The sequence below is a fragment of the Perognathus longimembris genome, chromosome 17 (assembly GCF_023159225.1).
Source record: "Perognathus longimembris pacificus isolate PPM17 chromosome 17, ASM2315922v1, whole genome shotgun sequence".
Taxonomy (NCBI): domain Eukaryota; kingdom Metazoa; phylum Chordata; class Mammalia; order Rodentia; family Heteromyidae; genus Perognathus; species Perognathus longimembris.
In genome coordinates, this window is record NC_063177.1 from 6550253 (window position 1) to 6560116 (window position 9864).

Consider the following 9864-nt stretch of genomic DNA (forward strand, 5'->3'; position numbering starts at 1 on the left):
TGCTCAGGCCCTGAGTTCACGGCCTAGGACTGGCCAAAAAAAAAAAAAAAAGAATGACAGCAAGGGAAGGCAGACTGACAAGTTCACACACAGTTTACCTTTCTTCTTCTTCCTTCCTGGTCGGCCTCTCTTTAGTTTCTTGGCACGGACAGGGCCCTCAGGCCGGCCTGAGGCACTGTGAACACTGCCACTGTCCAGGTCTGACTCCTCAGCCTCTGGTTCAGGGCCCTCATCACTCTGAAAAACATACTGCCCATAGCGCCATTGCTGTCAGTGAGGCATACCTGAGTCTGCTCCCTCCCTGGGCTTCCTGTTCCAGTTTCCCTCCTTGCCCTGTCTCTGGACTCCAACCCTTGACACCCAGATAAATTTAGCAGCTAGGGAGGGACCACTCACCGAGCCTCCCTTCTTCCTCTTGCCACCCAGCAGCCCTAGTTTGATTTTGAGCGGTGCCATCTTCTTCCCCCGAAGCTTCTTACGTCCATCAGGTACCCGGGGACTCTTACTACGCCTCTTATGGCCTGGACCTGAATGACAACGGGGACCAAGAGAGTGAAATCAGAGGCTTTAACTTGCCCTGGAAGAACAGGGGCCCTGAGACCCCCTTCCCACAAAATGTTTCTCCCCCAGAAATTTCAACTTGGGCAGGCAAAGGTACTACAGTGACACTATAATTTGAAAATGTACAGTTAGAGGGTTGGATGACAGTAGCTAGAAGAAGAGTTTCTTACCTTTGCCCTCTTTGGTTTTGGCTCTTCGGATAGGTGGGGGCTGTATATCAATAGCAGGGGGTGGTGGAAGGGTGGGGGGTCCGGAAGGTGCAATGGGGGTGGCTGAGGAGACAGCAGCTGACACCTGCTCAGCTACAGCTGCGGCTGCTGCCGCCGCTGCTGCTGCCACAGCAGCTGCTGACCCCTTGAAGGGGTTGTTGGCGCTGAACTCTCTCCATTTGGCCCCAAGGATGGTCATCATTTTAGACATTGGAATCTTAGGATTCTTCTTAGCAATAAGGGGCCTGTAAATACAGAAGTGGAAGACTCAGACCTTTCACAGATGGTTTGGGAATACTGCCATCTTTTCATCAATTAAATCTACGTATATGCTAGGATTCCTAGGTGGTGAGAATATGTCCTATTAAGATAACTATCAGAAAGGTACTAGTAGTTCATGTCTGTAATTCTAGCTTCTTAAAAGGCCGAGATCTGAGAATCTCAGATCAAAGCAAGCCAGGGCAGGAAAGTCTCTGAGATTTAAACCTCCAGTTAACCAATAAAAAATAAAAAACACTGGAAGTGACAGTGTTATGAGAGAGAGAGAGAGAGAGAGAGAGAGAGAGAGAGAGAGAGAGAGAGAGAGAGAGAGAGAGAGAGAGATGAGTGTAAGTGCTTAGAGAAAGTGCCTAGAGCCAGGCACTGGTGGCTCATACCTGTAATCCTAGCTACTCGGGAGGCTGAGATCTGAAGGTCGTGGTTCAAAGCCAGCCCAGACAGGAAAGGGCAAGAAAGACCATGAGACTTTTATCTCCAATTAACCACCAGAAAACCATAAGTGGCACTGTAGCTCAAAATGGTAGAGTGCTAGCCTTGAGCTGAAGAGCTTGGGGACAGCACCCAGGCCCAGAGTTCAAGCCCCATGACAGACAAAAGAAAGAGAAAGAGAAAGAGTGAAAGAACAAAAGGAAGGAAGGAAGGAAGGAAGGAAGGGAGGGAGGAAGGAAGGAAGGAAGGAAGGAAGGAAGGAAGGAAGGAAGGAAGGAAGGAAGGAAGGGAGGGAGGGAGGGATGTGCAAGCCTAGGTCCTGAGTTCAAGCCCAAGACTGGCACACCCCCACTCCCACACCCCCCCAAAAAGAAAAATATCATTGTTAAGTAGTAAGTATAAGAAAAAATATAAGAATAAGTATAAGAAAAAGTAAGTTTAATAAAGGAAAAAAAGGGGGCTGGGAATATGGCCTAGTGGCAAGAGCGCTTGCCTCCTACACATGAAGCTCTCGGTTTGATTCCCCAGCACCACATATATGGAAAACGGCCAGAAGGGGCGCTGTGGCTCAGGTGTCAAGAGTGCTAGCCTTGAGAGGGAAGAAGCCAGGGATGGTGCTCAGGCCCTAAGTCCAAGGCCCAGGACTGGCAAAAAAAAAAAAAAAAAAAAAAAAAAAAAAAAAAGGAATGTGGTAGTGGTACAGTGCTCGCCTAGTATGCATGAAGCCCTGAGTTTGATTCCTCAGTACCACATATATAGAAAAATCCAGGAGTGGGGCTGTAGTTCAAGTGGTAGAGTGTTAGCATTGAGCAAAAAGAAGCCAGGGACAATGCTCAGGTCCTGAGTTCAAGCCCCAGTACTGGCAAAAAAATAAAAGGAAAACAAATTTTTTAAGATGGTAAAACAATAGCATCAACATAGATACTATAAAGTATACGAATTTTCCCTTCCATCTACTTTGCATTCTATTTCATCCTCACAATAGCACTATTGTTGTTTTTTTGTTTGTTACTAAATTTCATGGGACATGTAGAAAGGTCCCTGTGACACAGGGCCTAAAAGAAACAAGCTGCAATGTTCTCCTCTAGAATGGAGTGTTAAGTTCTTGCAAGGATATGTGTGACTCTCAATGCCAACAAAAGCAGCATCTTTAGCGGTGAAGTAGGTGAGACCTTACTAAGGACAGCTGAATACCAGTGAATGCTCTCTTGGGGTGAGGTACCAACTGTACTATGCTTTTAAATCAATATCCCATAAAATCCACATAGACCTCTATAAGGTATATACTATTATTCCTATTTTTAAAAATAAGAAAACTAAACATTTAAAGAAATTAAATAACTTACCCAAGAGGAAACCAGGCTTGAACCTCACTGAGGCACTTCAGGGCACTGAACTATTATGTGAAATGCTTCCTCCCCAAAAGATAACTTCACTATTTTCTACTTTGTGAGCCAATGTAGCTCAGGTCCCATCATCAACAAAACATGCTCTGTTGTTACTGGGACCTAAGGAGTGGATAAACACAGGGTATGATGGTTCACACCTGGATTTCCAGCTACTCAGAAAGCATAGGTAGAAAGATCAGGGTCTGAGGTCAGCCCAGGAAAAAAGCTCAAGAACCTATCTAAAAACAATAACTAAAGAAAAACAGGGCTCAAGTGGTAGAGTAATTGCATAGGTAGCATGAGACCCTGAGTTCTAATCCCCAAAATACGGAGCTGTGGTTGATAAAAGCAATGGAAATTCTGGACCACTGATGCTATCTCCCAGGTCTAGTCTAGCTTTACAGAACTATCAGTGCAAGGGAAGGCTCACTATATTCTGTTCTCACTATGTTTGTTTATTTATGTTTGCCAGTCCTGAGCCTTGGACTCAGGGCCTGAACACTGTCCCTGGCTTCTTTTTGCTCAAGGCTAGCACTCTGCCACTTGAGCCACAGCACCATTTCTGGCCGTTTTCTATATACGTGGTGCTGGGGAATTGAACCCAGGAATTCATGTATGGGAGGCAAACACTCTTGCCACTAGGCCATATCCCCAGCCCTCTGTTCTCACTATGTTCTGCTGCTAACAGAGCTCCTTAACACTGCACTGGAATCATGATCACAGTCCCTCTACTCCCTCAATAAAGAATCCTCAGTGAAGGATTCTTAACATGGGACCCTTAGATCCAAAGAAATCCAACAGAAATTACATGTGCAATTTTACATGTACATGCTCTGTGTTTTTCTAGTTTCTTAGCTTTCATTGGATTCCAGAAAGGTCTAGGCTCTCACAGATAAAATTAAATGCCTGTTATAGAGAATTTTATGTCCCACCATACCTCATGAATTGGCTGAAGGCTTTGTAGTTGGTAAGTGTGTGGTAATCCTCCTCAGAGAACACATGTTCCACATCCTCCAGGCCCCACGTCAGAAGCAGAGTTGCTGATGACTTCTGTTCTACCTGCTATGTGTGCAGAAGAGGGAGTTCAGTGAGGGAGGTGCTCCCGAAGGCCCCCACATCTGCCTTAATATACACACACCCACCAATTTCCTGCTCTCCTCTACAGTCCAATCTATCCCTCACCAATGACAGCCTCAGTGGCTTCCTTCCCTCTGATACCTGCCTACTGTATGGATTCCTCACCTTTGGGTTCCCCAAGTCTACTTACCTTTTGACCCCCATCTCCCTCTCCCTTTTTCCTCCGCTTTGTCTTCTTCTCCTTTTTTTCTCGGTGCTTCCGTCTCCGTTTCCGACCTGGTCCAGTTCCATATTCACTGCCCCCACTCTCTGACTTCTCCCGGTACTCATCTCTCTCAGAGCCAAACTCCTCCTCACTGTCCTAAGGAGGACAAATAAGAATAGCATGTATTCATTCTTGCCATGTGTCAGGAGCTGTTCTTAACACATACTGTATTTTATCTTTCCATGTTCACAACAATCTCATCAGCTAGTAACTGATCTATGCTCATCTACTTTTGACAGAAGAGGAAGCTGAAGCACAAAGCTAAACAACTTGTCCAGGAAGACTTGTGGGCTATGAATTCATGTATTCATTATCCAAGCTTGTAATTTCAACTGCTTCTGTCAGATGCTAGGACAAGTCACATTGACAACTGGGCTCTGCAATAGGCTACAAGGACTGAGGTCCTAATCCATGAGATACAGGGCAAGACAGGGGAAAGTTTCAAGCCTCCCTGACTTTAGGATACTCCTCTATCCTGGTAGGACCAGAGAAAATATAGGTCTCTAGAAATATAGGTCTCCTGAGCCTTACCACAGAGTTAAGACTTCTTGATACTTACAAGCTTCTTGCGTTTCCGGGGTTTGCCTGGTTTATTCTCTTTCTGCTTCTTGGGTCCTCGCTTTCTCTTCTTCACACCCAGTCCTGAAGGCAGCAGTCTAATGTCATCCTTATCTTTGGAGAAAAGAGCACCAGAATAACCTAAGCATCTAGGTTCCCAGTCTTGGAGGCCCCTCAACCACTCTCTCCCTACTGCCTCAGTCCCACTCTCTAGGAACTGGGCATTAAGTCCTCCAAATGTTGCTGTCCTTCACTGGACACAAACAGTGTTTCGAGTACTCTGGGATGCTCTGGTTCTGAATGAGATGTCAGGGGTCAGAAGGGAAGAGCAGCCAAACCACTCCCTTCTCTCCCCTTCTACTAATAAGAGACCAGGCTCTAGGCCATGGGCTTTGACTGTGACAGGTCCTTTCAGTCGCCGCCAGAGCTCCTCCTGCCTTCCCCCTTACTTCGCCAGCTGGCAGCCTGCCTAGGATCTGGGGAAGCCATGCCCAGCTGCTGGCCTGGCCTGACCTCAGCACTTGGGAGTGGGGAGACACAAGCTGGCAGCTTCCTAAGCCAGATGCCGAGAAGGGAGAGCCAAAGGTGGACACCTGGGTTCTGGGTTCTCACACTGACACCCTGGGGCCTTGACATCCTTTTTTGCCGAGAGAGGCCTCTATTTACATTTCCTCAGATAATCACTAGCATCTCCTCACTTCAACACAGTACTGAAGAAAAGAAATCCTCAGCCAGTCATTTTCAATTCTTGCCCATAGGATTAGTGTCTGCTCCCATCACATCATAATCTGTTAGAAGGAACTCTCCTCAATTGCCTAAATGGTCTTCCTCATCCTTGAAAGTAACCTGGAATCTGCTCCAAATCAACTCCTATATTCCTGTTTCCTCTGAGAACTCTGGGGTCATACCCTCCACCTCTGGGTCTCACCCTACATCTGCATGTTTTGTCCCAGACATCCAGACCCAGGTACACACACACACACACACACACACACGAGATCCAAAACAAAATAAAGACATAGGCACAGGCACACCTAGCATTGGCATGTCAAGCTTACACTCAAAACAGAAAATCCAGAATCTGGTCTGGCTCATACCTTCAGCACAACTAGGTCCTTGGCTTTCTCCCCAGATAGCTCTGTCAGAAAGCCCACAATAGGTTTCCCTTGATGTGCCCCCCAAAACATTCTCCCTAACCCCTGCCAGTCTGTTGCAGCTTGAGGGCCAGAGCTACTTCTCATAGAGGAAGACACCATGCCAACAGACTGATGCCACACTGACACGGAGCCCTGGTTCCTCCCCTCACACCACCACCCCCCCCCCCCAACACTAAACTAACCAGCCAGACCTGTCTTGTTCAAGCAGAGGCAGCTGTAGCAGCAAGGAAAGCCTGGGCTTGGCCCAGCCCCTTGCTCTAGGACACACAATCCTACTTCCCTCAACAGCCAAGGGAAAATTAGCCACAATTAACACCTCAGGTGCGGGTTTCCATTGCCTCAAACTCTGGATGTGTCTTTCCTCTCATGCTATCTTTTCTCTTAACTCCAGCATCCTGTGTGCCCATGGGCAAGAAGACACTCTTAAGACGGGGTATGAATGTGGAAGGGGGCTGTCTGGCGGTAGCCAGGTGTAAAAACTAAGGGCTGTAATAGGAAGTCAGATGCCATGCTCAACGGCAGGTTCCAAGGCTTCACATAACCCCAGGGACTTGGGTTAACAACATGGAAACCAGGAGGATGCGGGGGGGGCAGTGGCAAGGGCAGGCCAACTGGCTAAGGATCAGGGAAGTGGCTTGGGTGACCCCCAGCTGGGAGTAGGGGCCACAGAGCCTTGAACTCCACTCTCCGCCCTGCAGGAGGTTCTTGAACTTGGGCTGACGTTGAAGACTGGCAAAGGCAAAGGCGAATGGCGAGGAAAGGCAAGGAAGGGTAATAAAGCAAATCTAAGTCCCAACCTCTGTCTCAGCAGCCACTCAAAGCTGGCCCGGAGCCCAGACTCTACCACAATCCGGCTCAGATCTGGGGAGGGCGAGGGCGGAGCCTGGCAGCCCGGCTAGCGGGAGGAGCCTGGGTGAGAGCCTCGCCTCCTGCCCGCCCCCTCTCCTTCTAATCTCACCATCAATCTCTCACACATATATTTATTTTTTCTCAAATTCCCCTCCCTCCCCCACAACGAACCTCCATAATAGGTTTGCTGCACATGCGTACTGCACACAGGGGGTGGGTTTATATTTTCAGACCATTTGCAAAGAAACTACCAGAATTTTCCGCACCACCCACAATCATTCCCCACCCCCAACCCCAAGGAATCACATCTATATATTATGTTATATTATTTCTCTAGACTTGCCAGAAGGGGGAGGGAGAATAAATGAGGGTTTTTTTTTTTTTGCTTCCTGCTCCCTTCCCCCACCAACACGAGTGCTATTATTTTAAACGTTTAACAATGTAAGGAGACTGGAGCGAGGGGGAAGGGATAAAAATGGTCTTCGGTAAGAATGTAAAACAAAATGGTGAGATTCAAAGCAGTCGGACTGAAAAACAATGGAAAGCTCTCATATGTATAATTCATATTCTACAAAAGGACGAGGGAGGGCAGCCTGCACAGACCTCCCTAGAGGCAGGGAAGGCTTCTTTTCCCCACACTTAGGTAAGACAGAGCTAATGAGCAGGCTAAAAATATTTTCCCCAAGTTTTACCTCAGAAAGTCATCTGAGGGGGTGTATCTGGGTCACTTTATTTGACTCGGAGGGCTGGAGGGGGAGGGAGGGTTTCATTTCAAATTTTTATATTTTTGTAAAAGCAGCTGACTTCCCATCGATTCCGAAGGCGAAGAGGGAAAGGGGGAGGGAGTGGGACACAAAAGACCCTCGGGCCCACCTCCACCCTCCGCGCCCGCCCCAGCCTCGCAGGGCGAGCAGCGCCCGGTCGATCTCCGCCTCACCTGGCCAGACCTGGCCCCCCTCCCAGCACCAGGCAGCAGACAGCCCTCTCCCCGCCACTCTCCATTCCCGCTCCCCGGGAAGCCTGCAACTGTTTGGGTAACTTTTCCCAAACTTTTCCCCTTTCAGACCAGCCTGGGGGACGTAGCCCTCTCCCCGGAGGCAGGCCCGGCCATCCCCGCCTCAAAGGCGGTCTCCACAAGACAGGAGCGTGCGCCGCCGAGGCCGCACGGGTGACAGCTTTACAAAGGGCTCGGCGGGGGCAGCATGAAGTTAGGTTCATCTGGGCCGTGTGGCAGCCAGGGGCCCGGGTGTGCGGATGTCCCCACACAGGAGTGCGGACCCCCCGGGCTCACCTCTCTAAGGAAGGAGAGGTTCCTTCCTCACGCCTCGGAGGGGGCGCTGCGGGGCGCCCCGGGATGGGCAGCCGGCTGCTCTCGCCCCAGCCCCCACCCCCGAGCGGCCCGGGGTGCGGGGTGACGGGGTCGTCCGGCGGCGGCGCGCCGAGCGCCGGCCCAGCCGCCCGGCAGCCGGGTGGGCAGCCCACGCCCCCCAGTGCGGCCAGGGTGTGTGTGGTTTCGGCAAGTGAGTGACAGTGAATGGCAGCCACGTGAGAGTCCCAGCTGGGCAGTTGGGCCACCCCAGTCGGACGGGGTCATGAGGGGGAGGGGGCCGCACTTGACACAAAAGAGCCGGAGTCCCGGAGAGAGGAAGGGGGCGGATCCGGGGCTCCGCGTCCCCTGACAGGCTCCCCGGCCCCCTCCAGACCGAAGTGACTCGCGATCCCCGCCGCCGGCTGGGGGAGCGGGAGGTAGGTTCAAGTCTCACTCCAGGAAGTGGTCTGCGCGGAGTGCGGCCGCTGCCTGCCCTGGTCACCGGCCGCCCACCGCGTCCACGCCACCCCGCCCCCGAATCGGTGGGCACCTAAGTCCTCGCAGGTGGCGGACGGGGGGTCCGACAGACCCCGTCCTCCCGCTGCCAAGTCCAGAGCGAAGGGTGTCAGGGCCGCGCGGCCAGATCCACACACGGAAACCCCCTCCGGCTCCGAGTGACCCCGGCGGGCCCGGAGCCCCAGGGGCGCTGCGCGGCCGCCCCTCCCCCCGCCCCTCCCCCCGCCCCTCCCCCACGCCGCCGTCCGGTCGCCAGGGTCTCCGCGGTCCCTCGCGCGGCCAGGGAGGGGGCCCCGGCTTCGCCGCGGCCGTTTCCTGCCTACCCCCTCCCCGCCGAGGGTAAAAAAAAAAAAATCTCCTCCTCCTCTGAAAGCCGCGGCCGGGCGGCCCGGCCCGCGCGCGCAGCTCGCGCCCAGCGCTCGGCGGTCCGGGCGGCGGCGGCGGCGGAGGGGGCGGCGGGAGGGGAGGAGGCCTGGCCCCGCGGTCGCCGCCGCCGCTGCCGCCGCCGCCCGGACCGCCCCGACCGCCGCTGGGCGCCGGGCCCGAGACGGCGCCCGGGACTCGCCGGGGCTCGGCCGCGCGGAGGGCGCCGGCGCCGCGCGCCCTCAGCCCCCGGCCGGGCCGCGAGGGAGTCGGGGAGGACGCTTACCTGGCGGCGGGGGCGGCGGCGGCGGCGGCGGCGGGGGCGGCGGCGGCGGGAAGAGGTGGCAGCCGGGGGGGCTGTGGCGGTCGCGGCCCCGGTCGTGGCCCGGCCCGCGCCCGAGGACTCCCTCGTCGTCGTCCTCCTCATCGTCCTCGTCGGCCGCTTCCACCTCCTCCTCCTCCTCGTCGCCCTCTTCTTCCTCCTCTTCTTCCTCCTCCGACACCACCATCTCCTCCTCCTCCTCCTCCTCGTCCCTCAGAGGGGAAGCCATCCTGTGGCTCTGGCCCCCCCACCACCCCCCCACCCACCGCCCGCCCGCCCGCCTCCCCCACCGCTACCACCACCACCACCTCCTCCTCCTCCTCCTCCTCCTCCTCCTCCTCCTCCTCCTCTTCGGCGGCGGCGGCCTCCTCCTCACCGCCTCCCCCAGCCCCCCAGGCCCCCGGGCCGCCCCCCTCCAGAACCCCCACCCTCTGGGCCGCCGTCGGAGCAGGGGGGCCGAACCACCCCCCAAAAAAATGTTCCTGGAAAATTTTGAGACTTTCCCCCCCCCTCCTCCCAAGAGAACAAGAAGGGGGAATTATTATTTTTTAAAATTATATGTATATAAAAGTTTTCGACTTC

At 53.3% G+C, this 9864-nt stretch overlaps 1 protein-coding gene across 2 annotated transcripts in view; it reads right to left on the bottom strand.

The window, feature by feature from the left end:
- Positions 1-9542, bottom strand: part of Chd3 (chromodomain helicase DNA binding protein 3) — a 29931-nt gene extending 20389 nt beyond the window's left edge. The window contains exons 1-7 of one of the 2 annotated variants that reach the window (XM_048365887.1): positions 9247-9542; positions 4768-4880; positions 4134-4304; positions 3804-3928; positions 732-1015; positions 397-527; positions 99-249 (exon numbers count right to left, since the gene is read on the bottom strand). In XM_048365887.1, the coding sequence (XP_048221844.1) occupies positions 99-249; positions 397-527; positions 732-1015; positions 3804-3928; positions 4134-4304; positions 4768-4880; positions 9247-9511 (1240 nt within the window). In that variant the 5' untranslated portion in view covers positions 9512-9542. The remainder of the gene's footprint in view (positions 1-98; positions 250-396; positions 528-731; positions 1016-3803; positions 3929-4133; positions 4305-4767; positions 4881-9246) is intronic. The other variant, XM_048365888.1, reaches the window with a different exon arrangement.
- Positions 9543-9864: the final 322 nt, after the last annotated feature.